Raw genomic sequence first — 13,925 nt, forward strand, 5'->3', positions numbered from 1 at the left:
GGGTGTGGGGTGGGTTAGATCACATGAGACCTCTGGTGCCCACAGCAACAACATTTATTAGAGTGAGTGTTGACTCTCCTCACCCCACACTTATTCTGACGGGGTGCCAGACGATGCTCTGTCCAGCCTACAGTGTGAAAATGAGTCCTCTCCTACTCCTTCCCTGTGTATGCTGGAGATCCCCACAAGTCAGACTCATGGCAGGGAGGGGAAATTCAGTCCTGCTGCAGTACACAGATTCTAAAAGAAAAGCCTCCCCTGTGTAGTGCTCATAATGCCACCTTCTTCCATCTGGGAAGGCAGCCTGAGGCAAAGAAAACTTTTCCAAAGAGGGGAGGGGCAGTGGGATAAGTCTCCCAAAGTGTCTCTGCTCCCACTGAACTGCAGGCAGGCAACATCCTAGTGGGCAGCAGGGCAGCAGCACAGAGGAAGGAGGCAGCCCAACGGGCCAAAGGAGTCCATCTGCTCATTCAGAGCACACAACAGGCTTCCCTGAGATCTTCAGGTCATCGAAGGGCAGCAAGGCAAGGAGCTGCAAAGATCAAGGATATAGACATGTAAGCATCCAGGGTTGTGTTTCCACCAAGCTGGGGTAGGGGCCCAAATCTTCCCCCCACCCAGTCCTCCAGCCTCCCATGTTCCCAGGGAAGTGCCAAGAAGCCCTATTTAGGCTATTCCTGGGGCTCGAGGCAAAAGGTAGTTATCCCACACATCACAGAGCCAATGCTTACAACATATAGGGAAGGATAGGAACAGCTAGAAACTCCTACTAGGAGGGTCCCTCTAATCACCCAACTCCTGCACCTCCTGACACACTTGCAGAGCCACAGGCTTCCCCCCATAGAGACTCACATCATCGTTGCCATCAGCCAGGTCCTGAGCTGTCTCGTTCTCCATGTTCCTCAGCAGGGTGTCAGCCCCAGAGTGTGAGAGGATGGCAGCGATGGCAGCATCCTTGCGGCCCACAGCCAGGTGGAGCGGAGTGCACCCGTTGTACATCTGGGCATCCACGTATGCCCCATTGCGCAGCAGGAACTGGACAGCCTTACGGTTGTGGCATTCCACAGCCAGGTGCAATGGGGTCTTCCCACTTGTGCCCTCCTGCAACCCACAGATCACAAGGGTGTCGGTGGGGGGCCCCCTCAGCTGGGCCCTGCAGCACCCACCCAACACCCCTTTGACTGGGTGCAGAGGGCAGTCCCCACCCTGATTTCTGCCACAGCACCCAACAACCTCTCAAGGACCTTTACGCTCTGCTCCCTCGCCTCATAGTTGTGCCTGCCCCAGGGCTGAAGGGAGTGCCCAAAGGAGAAACCCACTGTCCCAGCCTTTACAAAACATCACATCATGCCCAGTCTTACCCGAACATCAATGTTGGCGCCGCTCTCCAGCAGCAGAGACATCATTGGGATATTCCCTTTCAAGGTACTGATGTGCAGACAGGCCAAGCCTGTGATGGGGAGGCAGAAGAGAGCCACTGTCAGCCCAGACCACCCTGGGGCACACCAATCCCATCCGCATTCCCATTCTGCTGTGCTCCTGGATCCCTGCATACACATCTCATGGTCTCTGCCCTAATCTGGCCACCAGCTCTGCCACTGCACTGCCCCCAGGTCTCACCTTGCCAGTTCTGGAGCTGCAGATCCTGGTGGTACCCACGGGGCTGAGTCGTGCCATCTGGTGTGGCTGGGCCCTCCAGCAGCTGCTGGGCACACTGCAGGTGCTGCTGCTCACAAGCCAAGTGCAGCGGGGTGTTGCCATTACGGTCCTGCAGCCCAGGGTTCACTCCCTTGTGGATCAGTGCCTGGATCACGCTGGGCTGCTCCAGGTACACAGCGAGGTGGAGCGGAGTCTGGAGAGAAATTAGGAGAGGGGAGGATGCCCGGTAGGACACCAGGTGTGATGAGCCCCACCAGTCTCCAGGAGCTAGCCTGGCAGCAAGAGCTGACCGCCACGCAGGACACCCCATCCCTGTGACGTTACATGTGGCTGACACTGGTGGGGTCACACAGCTTGCTGTTCCCCTGCACCTCAGCTCACAGATCACCCATGGAGACATCTCATTCTCCCAAGCTGTCTACCCTGCCACATTCAAGCCATGCCTCTTCCATGGCTGTCTGCAATGTCCTGGGGCCTTGCAGAGAAACTCTTCACCCCACAGTGCTGGGAGCTGTCACACTTCTCTCTCAGATTATCTCCACCTCCCTTATTCCCCTCCCTGCAAAGAGACTGCACACACAGGACCTTTACCATGCTCTGGGGGAAGCAGGTGGGGGGTCCTGGGGAAGGGGCAGATGGATTGAGCAGCTATCCAGGGAACAGCCTGCGGCATTTCTCTTTCTCCCATCTTCTGCCTATCACAACAGCATACCTGGAAAAGATCATTTTGGATCTCCAGCATCTCCCTGGGTAGCTGAGCGATGCAGCAGAGTGCTACAGCTGGGACACAGTGGATAATGGCCAGATGAACCAACCTACAGGGGGTTAATGGTGACAGGAGAGAAAAGAATGAAAAATAAGCCATGCTCAGGAGCAGAGATCCTTCCCTGCTGCATGAAGGAGCAGGGAAGAAGAACCTCCCTGCTTCCTCCAGTCTCCTTCCCTCCAGCTTGGAGGTCCTCCATCTTTCCCTCTCCCTTGGGAAGCTCAGCAGAAGGCCAAGGTCACAGGCTCCACAGGGCAGTCCTTCACTCTGATCCTCATGGGTAACAGACCCTCCTGTCCCTGCTAAGCAATACAGGGTCCTCCCTCAGACCTCACAGATGTGTAGGGTTTCAATGTGGCACTGCCCAAAGCGAGGCCTCCAACTGGTGTAGGTCCAAGGAGCCTGGGATGTCTTTCCCAGAGTTCAGGAGCTGGGTCTGGTGGCTGTGGAGAGAGGTCTGGGCTCTGGCAGCTACCCAGGGAATTCCAGTTCCCTATTGCCAGCTGCACACTGTACTTCTGCTTTCCCCTCCACGAAGGCAAACAGTCAAAGCTGGGCAGGAGCCCAGAGCTGGTCCAAGATCACCTGTATGGCACAGTCCCTATGCCAGCCAATCTGCCAGTCCCACACTGATTTCCTCTTCTCTTCCCCACATCCTTCCCTTTTAGCACTGTTGTGACAAGGCTGGCACGCAGCCCACCAGCACAAAGGGACACCAGAGATGCATCTGTCAGAGCTTGGTGGCAAGCAGGGAGCTCTGGTCCTCAGGACTGTGGTCCCCACAGCCATGGGGTGGCCAGGCACCTGAGTCCCCCAGCCCAAGGACAGGTCTAATTTCCAGACAGCCCCTGCACAGTCAGAAGAGAAGTGAGAGCACAACAGAGGCAGCACTGAGAGGGAATTTCTAGTCCCCCCTGCCAACCTCCTGTCTCCCCGGCTCCCTGCACTGAAGGGCCCATCTTCCCATCACAGGGCAGCCCCCACAGGTCAAACCTGGCCACCACAGTCAGCAGACAGCATCTCCTACTCTGCACAGCAGGGCAGGCATGAGCTCAGCCTCCTGACCCCCCACCACTGCACTAGAGGCCCTGTGTGGCCTCTGTCTCTGGAAGGAACCAGCTCCAAACTGAAGGCTGGGCTCTGCCACCCATGCTGCTTTGATGGAGACTGATAGGGCGAAGAGATGGAGGGTGAGAGCTGTGCCAGCCCTGTCAAGACACCCCACTCTCCAGATGGCCCAGCTTTGGGATGCCACCTGCAATGTGGGGCATAGAGAGCATCCCTCCACAGGCAGGAGAACAACACCTCGCCCTAAAGCATTGCAGACAAGAAGTGAGACTGGTGCTGTCTTTTTGCCAGTTGCACTGGGACATAAATGTGCTGAGAAGCTCAGAGGCCAGTTTCCAAGAATGTCTTTTATTGACCTCCTCCCAAGTCCTGCTTGAAGATCAAGCCAGTATCTGGGACCCCAGGCATCTTCAGTTGAAACCTGATTTTGAAGGCAAAACAAGGCCAGTTCCTCTCCACCCTGCTGCCAGGGACAGGCTGTGACCAACAGGAGAGGCTTTGTCCCTGGGGAAGCCCCAGGTTATGTTGCAGCAGGGAATTCCCCACTGGAAGGGGGAGGCCACCCACACTTGCTTGCCTCTGCACAGCCATGGGGTGCCCCCTCACTGCCAGCACTCCCAGGGCAGGGGAGGGGGCTGCAGGGGCCATGCAGCCACATGGGCAGGGTCTGGCCACCTTCCATGGACCATGAGGCAGAGGCACAGCCAAGCGGCCCAGCCCAGGAACAAGGCAACCAGCTGTAAGGACAGCCCTCCCCTCATCAAGCTTTTACTAACCCTAGCTTAGGTATCATCTGAGCAGGGAGGTTCCCTGCTGGGTTTTGCATCAGTCCCTGTGGTAGCACCTCAGCTGAGGTGTCCTTTGCACACTTGCAGGGACAGCCCCTACTTCTCCAAACCTGCTCCCAGGTACCACGTGCAGGAAGAGGCTGCAGGATCTGACTTTTTCAGGTACAACAGAGTTAAGACTGCTCAAATAAGGGACTTTCCACGGCAATTTCTTGAACTTTAAACCGCTGGTGCTTTCGCTTTCCAGAGCCACGCTGGGCTCCCAGGGGAGAGAGCAGTGCTCATGGTTGTGTCCCACGACAGACAGCCCTCATGCCCCAGGAATCCCCCGGGCCCCTCTATCACTACCCACACCACACGTGGGGAAGAGTGGGGCAGTCACCCGGGGGAGCTGGAAACCCCCGAGCAGCCCTCTGCCACAGCCAGCACCTCACTTTTCCTGGCTTGGCTGCCTTTGCAGCTCAACAAGGCAGCGGAGCCGCTCGGGGCTGGGCTGACACTGAGCTAGTTTGGGCATCCATGCTGCACAGGCAACGGGGATGACCATTCCCCTGGCCAGAGCTCCGGCTTTCACCTCTCAGCTGGGATGTGCCGGCTTTGAAGGATTGCTTTCCACCCTCCCCCTTCCTTCTCCACCCGGATGAAGCCTCCTCCTGGGCTTTCATTTCTGCATTCGTTCCCGCCTTTCCTCATTATCAGCCCTCAACTTCCTGAAATGGCTGCAAGAACCTGAGATACTTGGGGGAATCATCACACGGCCAGTGGGCTGGGAGGAGCCCACCATGAGCACATGTGCACTGAGGCATTCTGTGCCACCGGCAGTGCTGCCAGCCAGGAACTGGGATTGTCTCCTAACTCAGGAAACCTCTTAGACCCAGGAGACATGAGGTGCAGGCATTGTGCCAATCTATACTTTTTTCCACCGAGGCTACGAGCACTCTCTGTGTCACAGCAGTTGCATGGTCTAGCTGCTGATGGGCTGCTGCATGCTGGCACATCGTGTGCCAGAGCTAGGGCAAGGCGATGAAGAGACACCTGCTCGCTGCCAGAACCTCTCCTTGCCCAGCCACAGCAGCGTGCCCTTGCCAGAACAAGCCCTCTGCTCTTCCATACTCAGATCCTTGCCCATCCTGGGCTGCCTGCACATCTCTCCTCTGCTTTCCTCCACTTGCCTGCTCCCTCCCTCCCCATGCTCTTGCCTGCAGTGCTTCTGGCTGCAGCCTCAGGGGTGGGTGTCCAGCAGGAACTGTCAGAAAGGGCAACAGGGAGTTTTGAAAAGGGCATGGGATGGAGGAGCTGTGAGCAAGGGAAACACAGCAGGAGTACAGACTGCTGGGTTCATTCTCAGCTTTTCCACTTGCTCACCAGCTCTGTCCTGGCATAAGGGGTTCAACACTCTGAATCACAAAGGCATAGGACATCACTGGCACAAAGTGATCTACCCATCATCAGAGAGATAACAACCCTGGAGCAGAGAGGTTGGGGCTATCCCTGTGGATATCCCAGGGAATGAACATGCCATGCACAAAGTGGTCCTAGCTTAGGCACAGGAAAGCATCCATTTCCACAGTGCTGTCCATCTCCAACTTCTGAGTGACCTTAAGTGTCCAGTAGGAAAAGTTCCCACACATGAGGACTGGAGGCAGGAGAACAGGGTAAGGGGTGGCACCCAGCTCTGACACACATGCAGAACTGATGAAGTCTCACCAGTTCTCTGGCTATCCTTTTCCATCCCTCTAGAAAAGGAGCTGACCATGCAGATTTCCCCATCTGTAGAGCAAGACACCTTGTCCACAAATCAGCCTCTCCCTCCACCATATCACCCCAAGAAGCACCTTAATCAGGGTATCCAGCATTCAACTGAATTTGCTTTGACAAGTTTTTTCCCTCTCTAGATAAGGTCCCTGCCAGCAGCAGGAACAGCTCATTCCCAGCTCCTTGTTTTGGCTGAGTGGAGCAGTAGGAGATCATGCAAACAATTCACACAAGAGAAACTGTTCAGGGGAGGAAATGGCCCCAGCAGCAATAGAAAAGAGAGCAAGGGAGGAAAACTGCAGGGGAATTCCACGCTTACCCTGCTCTCCTGTTCCAGCCCTGTAACCTGCACTGCTAACCGCTTCCTCAGCCACCAGCATGAACCTCTGCCAGCCGGCTTAGCAAGCACAGCTCATCCTGCCCTGCAGCCCTGAACCAGCCCAGCTTGGCTCCCTTCCTTCCTCCCCACATACCAATGCAATGCTGCCCTGCTCCATAAAGCTGTTCCAGCTGCCCTCTGGCAGCTCCAAGGGAGCAGTGGATCTCAGCTGCCTTATCCCATGTTCTGTGTTCCTGCCTTGCAGGTTTCATCATCCCTTCCTGGGGAAGGGCACAGCTTGAATTTGAGTGGAGAGGGGAGTTGGGATGGGACTGGAGGGGGGCTGCAGCTAAAGGGATGCAAAGCCCTTTCAGCCACGTTGGGTTCAGCATTCCTAATCTCCAGTCTGGGCAGCAGCTGCTTCCCAGCCTGCTGCTCCTGGGGCCAGAGTGAGGGGTGGGAACTGACAGGTGAGCAGAGGAGACAGTATCACCTTTCTTGGGGTGCTCTGCAGAGGGTGTGGTCTGAGTGCTTGAGGATGAGGGCAGCTGGAGGCTGACTGGCAGGAGAGGCAGAAGGGCTGTGGGCACCTCATTTTTCAGTGAGGTGGGGACGAGAAGGTACCCTGACCTTACAGCCTCTAGATTCTGCACCCACACATTTGAGAATTTTGCTCTATTTCTGAGCAGATGGTGGCTCTGGGATTGCAAAAGCACTAAGCATCAGATGCATATGATCTGTTCCCTGCAAAATAAGGGGCCTGTCCCATACTATTATCTATGCACAGATGGGCCAAATCAGAAAACAGGTCAGCCCACCCAAGCAGGGGCCAGTCACCATCAGAGAAGCATGATGTACAATTTCAATAAAAGCAGTAAACATCCCAAAAAGTCAATTGACTGTGGACAGTCCATTTCAAACAGAACAAACTCACAACTGACTCCTTGAGAGGCAAATACATTCTACAGTTTCCATACACAAAGAGATATCTTGAGGTCAGAAGAGCCTCTTACAAGAGGAAAGCGACTGGACTTTGCCAGAGCCTGTACAACACACCCTAGCAATCATTTACAACCCCACAGATATCCTCACTGTCTCAGGATTTTCTTTTAATGAGGCATGAGCCGTGGGTCTAAGATACTTCAGGGCCCCCCTTCAGCTCTGGATCTGCCCCAGGCAGAGGGGCTTCCCAGCTCTGTGACACAGAGAGCATCCCACGCAGCTCATTGATAGGCACACAGTAACCACTCTCACAGCTCAGAGCCCACAACCTCTTCCTACACAGTCATGTCTGACTCCCCATTTTTTCACATTATACTAAAAAAACCCAAACCCAAGCCAATAAAAAATAAAGATTTTTGTGTTTAATTAGCTGAGCTCAACCCTCTCCCAGCAGCAGTCAAGCCCACCTGCAGAGTGCAAGGACCTGAAGCCCTCCATAGCTTGGCTGATCTGTTACAGCCAGGCTTCTGCATCCCAGGACACAGAAATTTCCAGCCATTCTTTCCCTTCCTCTGTGCTGAAGTTCCCAGTGTTTGTCTCCAGCTCTGAGGCAAACCTAGGCAGGTGGAAAGTTTGAAGAAACTTCCTCCAGGCCAGGCTGAAGTCATCCAAACTGGGAATAAAACCTCTTGCATGCATGATCTCAGAAGGCTGCCAGGACTTACCCACTTTATGCCAAGGCTGTATGTGTGTGACCCCTGCAGCAGCCAGAAACTTCTGGGGCATTCCAAAGCAACTTGTGCAGTGCTGCCTGGCCTTGCTTAGAGGGACATCAAGCTCTCCTGTTTACCAAACTCCTGAGCACACACAGAGGAAGAGCTGAGAGTTCAGGGACAGGGAGCTGGACACAGGAAAATCTCCCTCCTGGCAGACTCAGGTTAGGACTCACTTTCTCTAATGCCCCACAATTGGCAGCATGCTAGGGAAAAACTTGGGATGGACTTGAATCCTGGCAATCAAGCAAAGTTTCTGAAGACCCTCTGGTAAAACCAAGAGCATCTCCACTTCCCATTAACTATGGCCATCCCACTGCTGGGCAGCTGGCAACAACCCAGCCCAGCAAAGCAGGGGGACTCCCAGCCTGACCAGCAACAAGGTGTGCTCCCTGCATCCGACTTCTTTAATCCTTCTCCTAAAACTGAGTCTCTCCAGTCCTCTGTTTCTTTTTCCTTTCCTCGTTTTCTTTTATCTTTGTTGTCACACTCTGAGCATTCCACCAGATGCACAGGGCACAGGGGTTCAGCAACACTCTTGTACAGCAGGGCAAGCAGTGAGAAAGCAGCCAAACTGGAGTAGACAACCTGAATGGGGACAACCTCTATTCCCCTGCTCAGGGAAGATCTCCAGCCCAAGACCACATGACTGGAGAGGGTTATGATTGGCACATGCCAATGAATGGTTAGAAGTGGCTCTTGGCCCCTTGAAGATGAGCCTCATGCTCAGCAGCAACCCGTGCGGGAAAGGGAGGCCCCTTCACTACCATCATGTGAAGAGTTCAGAACATCAGCTCCCATGGGGCCCTGACTTTACTCGATTAGCTGTCCCCAAGCCCTTGTTAAGGCATTTCAGCCCACGAGTCACTGGCACGTGATTTCTTATCAGCAGATGGGGCACCACTTGTCTCTGGTGGAAGGAGGAAGTCAGGCTTCCTCTGCTCCCCATCCTCCCTGAAACACACACCAAACCAAAACCACACAGTCCCATTTTCCATCTGAAGAAGCCCTAGGTCTTCCTTCTGTAATTAAGCTGGGGTCCCTCGACCTTCACCCCTTCAGAGATGCTGCACTGCTTTGCATACAGAGCCCCATGCACAATAGTCAGTCTCCTGCAGAGGTGCATTCCCCAGCCTCTCCATCACCACAACATCAGGTATAATGGCAGAAAGTGGTGTGTGACCCAAGGACTAGCATGGGTAGGAAGGAAAACATGTTTTTAAGTTTAAGATAGACTATACAGTCCTAGAGAGAGGAAACTCTGCTTAACTTCACACACTCATGAATCAACTCTGCCTCTCCAGAGCTGGCAGAGGCTGATATCAGCCCAAGGAAATGGGGAGGTTTTCTCTTGTGCTGGGACAAAACCAGGTGATCCCTTCACACCCCATTTCACCTCAAAGGAGCTGCTCCCACACTCATCCTTTTCCCAGGATGGTGGAATTGTGCATCTGCCAGGTGAGGTTGGGGAGGACGGGGTTTCCTCAGTGAATCCTCACAAAGGTTGAGGTGGTCTGGAGGCTTGGGTGCAACAATAAATCTGCCTGCAGTCTGCTCAGAGGCATCCAGGCCCACAGCTGGAAAGCCCCTCTCTTCACTTCCACACAGAGCAGTCCCAACAGGACCAAAGTCAGCAGAAAAGGAGTTTGTTTACATGGAAGAGACAGATATTTGGAGTTTTAGGTCATAAGGAAAAGATGGATGCTTGGAGGAGACCATTTGAGCTTGAGTGCACAGGGTTTGTTCTCTACCTGCCCACACAATAAGCAGGATACAGATCACTGCCCAAAGTGCACCCACCATCTTCCGCTTGCCACCCCACTCCTCATGCTCGATTTCTCCTGCCCTCACAGCTGAGCCACACTCTCTTGGGGACTAATGTGCCTTATTACTGTGGCTCTGACTTCCCTGAGGTAGAAGGGGCTGCCAGTGGCACTAGGGAGCCATGGAGGGGATGACATTTGGGCAAATAATTCTTGGAAGACAGCACCCACGCATTTCACTGGCCATTATACCCCTGTCCTTCCTGTTAGCCAATTTCCTTCCTGCCGAAGTGAGACTCCTTCTAACTTTGGGCACAGGGAGAAACAGTTTTAGCCCCATTGCTTCAACCTGCCTGCTCTGATGCTCCTCTCCTTCGGAGGCAGGCAGGGAAGTATCCAAGGAGGATCCTGCTGACACTCCAACTGCCCAAGCGTGTGCCCTTCACCTCTGCCTCCACCTCCTGTTTTTACCCCTCAAGTGCCAGGCTGACAAACACAGAGACATCTTGAGATGGCACAGGTGGGTGAACCTGAGTGAGCTATGGGCAGTGAAGATTTTTGTCAGATGTAGAGCCAAGACTTTTGCCAGCTCCCTTCGTGCAAGCTCAGTGCTCCTCTCAGCTCAGTACCAGCCAGGGCATTTGGGGAAACAGGAACTACTTAGGCAAAACCCCTGAACTTTTTGTATTTTCAAAATTACAATTACAGGAAAGTGTAGTTGCCCAAGTTTTCTGAAATATAATGATAGTATGATTTTAATTCTCTGCCTGGAGCTGTTTTGTGACAGACATTTAAAAAGGCACACAAGGAAATAAGCTGCAGACAAAGATGAAAAGAAGAAATGAAGATGGGTTTGTCTGGCCGGATGAAAGGGATGTAGCCTGTGGCCATCTGATCCCTTCTCTCTGGGGACCTTCTGTCGCTGGATGAGCAATTGCACCACAGACTTTAGCATTACTGTCAGCCCTGACTTGTTTTCACATACAAAAACGGTGGCAGTTCAATGAGTTCCTGGGTGCTCACAGTCCCCATTTGCATCGACCTGAGTGGTGGATGTTCAGCACTTCTAAATATAAATGCCACCTACCTCTGCCGCAGGGTCAGGAGGAGAGACAAGAATAGCGGAGGCACAAATCCACAGCCTCACCACTCTAACCACAAGAATAGGGTTTTTTCCCAGCAGTGGGAGTAGATCCCAGAAAAGCCTGTCTCCTGTGTGGACATGGTGAGCCCAGAGCTATACAGCCAGCAGACCTATAGCTCCCTCCCTCCGTCTTAACAGATTTCCTGTGCTGAAATGCACTGTGAGTGAGAGAAAACAGAAGAGCAAAGGCAACTTCTGAGAGCCTCTCCTGCCTACAGTAACCAAGGCACCACTGATTAATGTTTTCCTAGTTAATAAGATGTTTGCATTAGGTCTCTCCAAGCAAGTCTGACAGGCAAAGAGCTTCAAGCACCAAACAAGACAGCCTCAAGCACGAAAAGCATCTCCACTAATGAAACACTAAGTGAAGAGCCCTGGGCACACCATGACAGACGAACCTGGGAGGTAAGCATTACTTCCATAGCTCTGATTAAAAGACACCTGGCTCTCTCCGTGGACACCTTGGCTCTGGCATTATAGCTGGGAAAACTGGCAAAACTCCTCCATTCTGAGGAGCCACAGAACGAGCCTGTAGATAGGACAGAACTAGAAAGCCTGTCTCGGGAGTGTGGGAGGCTGGGTTTAGTGTAACTTTGCTTGCCATGAGACTTCCAGCCAATCCTCAGAACAGATCCCAGAGTCAGCATTACTGAACTAATTAGCAGATGCACAGATTCCTTCCTAACAGGGAAGTAAACACAGGCTGTCTCCCAGCTCATCTTCAGCTTCAATCCAGATGTGCTCTGCCAGGCAAGGACAGAGCTTTCTTGCTGCTCTCACTACTGAAGACATTTGCTTGATCATGTCAGTGCCTCTAAGTTTCTCTTCCTCTTGCACCATTACTCAGTATTAAACTCTAGCCTGGTTTTGGGGCAAAGCTTTGCCCTCAGCTGTGAGAACACTTCGCTCACGCTCTGCATGTACACTCATGATGAAAACCTTCCATCGAGGGAATGTACAACAGGAAAAAATGCTGTGATTAGCTGAAGGTAGTTACCAGAAGCCAAACCAAATAACTCTGGCGTGATGCCTCTGCCCTTGAGAGGGCATTACGGATGTGGGAAGCCCCCCCTCGTTAAGAGAAACACTTGTCTCTGTCACAGAAGCTCAGGAGAGCAGCCCCACAACGGGGTGTGCGTCACAACTCTGCCAAAAGCCATGGCTCTGCGGGCAAGTTGGCAAAGCAAGGCGATTCCCACCTGAGAACAAATAGTTCTTGGGTTGCTCGGTTGAGCAGCGTCTAACACAGCCATTGCAAGGTCTTGCCCTGCACAGCTAATCTTGTTTCAGGACTTGCTTACGTGCCATCTCACGGAGCCAAGCCTTGCCCATTGTGGAGGAAACGTTGCGTTCTCTGGGGAAGAGACAGTGGGAGAGGCTTGATTTGCTCTCCCCTTTCCTCTAGTTGCTAGCAGCCCCACGGCAAGTGGAGGTGGGCTTCCTATGGTGGGAACATTCTGTGCCATGCAGCCTGGGGTGCCTCTCTTCCTGCTCACTCTGCTGGACCTGGCTCAGACACCTCTCAGGGTTGGGGGGTGTCATCCACCCAAACCTGAATGCCAAGCATCCACGCACACCAAGGCAAGGCGGGGGGCTCTTAGGACAGGGGCCCGGGGAGACCCTAACAACACGGCTGAGAGGATTCTCCCCGGGAGAGAGCCGGAGACCACGGCGAACACAGCCTGGCTTATCTCTAGGCACCGGCTCCCCGCCGCTGCAAGGGGAGCAGCCCGGGGCTGGGGGGGGGGGGCAATCGCTCGCAGCTCCTCGGGGGTCACTCACGTGTCTCCGTCCTCCGAAAGGTAGGTGAGGGCCTGCTGCTGCCGGCTGAGCCCCTCGGGCCGGGGCGGCGGCTCCTCGGGACGGTCCCCCGGAGCCCCCGGCAGGCCGGGCAGAGCCTCGGGCAGGGCGCCGGAGCCGTAGCTGGAATCCAGCCGCTCCTCGGCGGCGGCGGCCTCGGCGAGGGTCTCCTCGGGGGCGGCCGGGGGGCCCTCGGGCGCGGCGGGGGTCTCCCTGCCGCCCGGCAGCGAGCGCAGCGACTCGATGCCCGAGTCGCACTGCCCGTCCTCGCCCTCCCAGCCCGCCGCTTCCTTGCGGCACTCGCCGCCCGCCGCCCGCGACATGGCTCAGCGCCCGCCGTCCGCCGGCCCCGGGCCGGGTCCCGCTCCCGGCCCCGCTGCCGGGGGGCTCATGGCCGGAAAGCCACCGAGCGGCGACCGGCGCACAGTCTAAGGCGCCACGGCTCCGCCTCCGCCGCCTCCTCCTACCCCTGCCCGCACTGACTCAGCCGCGCCCCGGCCCGCCTGCCCGGGATTCCCCCGCCGCCGCCCCGCCCCGGCACAACGAGGGGCTGCTCCTCCCCGCCCTCTTTGTCTGGAGAGCGCACAAGCAGCGGGAGGGAGGAAACGCGGTGGCCACGGCAGCGTGGGCGGGGACCGGCATCCGGGGTGCGCAGGGCAGGGAGGTGGCAACTCTGCACTTCCCTAGGCCGGGCAGTGCACGCCGGTCTGTCCTGGGCCTGCCTTCCCCCTGCCCGGTTGGTTTGGGTTCTTTAAATAGCAGGCAGGTCTGCCAGGGGAGGGAGCGGGACCTTGTCCAACCAGGCGGTGTGTGGGTGAGGATGCTGTTGCGTGTGCAGGTGCTGAGAGAAGCCACAGGCTCCGTGGGAAACAATGTGGTGGATGTCACTTGTAGCAGAGGTGCAAACAAGGTGTTTGCTTTTCCCATGTGCATACGTTAAACTGTTCCACTCACTAAGACACCTTCTCATCTCTTCTGCCTTTACAGGGAAAGCCAGGAGGTCAGTGTAGCTGGCTGCACAAGCCTCTTGGTCCAGCCGCATCTCACCACCTTTCTGTGTTGAAAATAGAAATCCTTTCAAAGCCCCGAGTGGCTACTAGGGCTCACACAAGAAAAGGCAAGATATAGAGATCAAAACTGAAAATAGA

The 13,925-nt window shown here is 54.9% G+C and overlaps 1 protein-coding gene across 1 annotated transcript; it reads right to left on the reverse strand.

The window, feature by feature from the left end:
• Positions 1–36: 36 nt before the first annotated feature.
• NFKBIE (NFKB inhibitor epsilon) lies at positions 37–13,260 on the reverse strand. The gene is made up of 6 exons (XM_053937743.1): positions 12,760–13,260; positions 2,372–2,474; positions 1,621–1,852; positions 1,362–1,450; positions 853–1,101; positions 37–532 (listed from the first exon to the last, which is right to left on the reverse strand). Exons 1-6 carry the CDS (start codon positions 13,098–13,100, stop codon positions 467–469), a joined length of 1,080 nt encoding a protein of 359 aa, XP_053793718.1. The 5' UTR covers positions 13,101–13,260; the 3' UTR covers positions 37–466.
• Positions 13,261–13,925: the final 665 nt, after the last annotated feature.

The sequence above is a fragment of the Vidua chalybeata genome, chromosome 3, assembly GCF_026979565.1.
Source record: "Vidua chalybeata isolate OUT-0048 chromosome 3, bVidCha1 merged haplotype, whole genome shotgun sequence".
Classification (NCBI taxonomy): Eukaryota; Metazoa; Chordata; class Aves; order Passeriformes; family Viduidae; genus Vidua; species Vidua chalybeata.

Excerpts from the sequence above, each read along its gene's own strand:
- NFKBIE (XM_053937743.1), bottom strand. The coding sequence starts at position 13,100 with ATGTCGCGGGCGGCGGGCGGCGAGTGCCGCAAGGAAGCGGCGGGCTGG. Across the intron at positions 2,475-12,759 it reads CTTTCGGAGGACGGAGACAC|GTTGGTTCATCTGGCCATTA; the intron begins GTGAGTGACCCC and ends AACCCCCTGTAG. Across the intron at positions 533-852 it reads TGGCTGATGGCAACGATGAT|CTCCTTGCCTTGCTGCCCTT; the intron begins GTGAGTCTCTAT and ends TGATCTTTGCAG.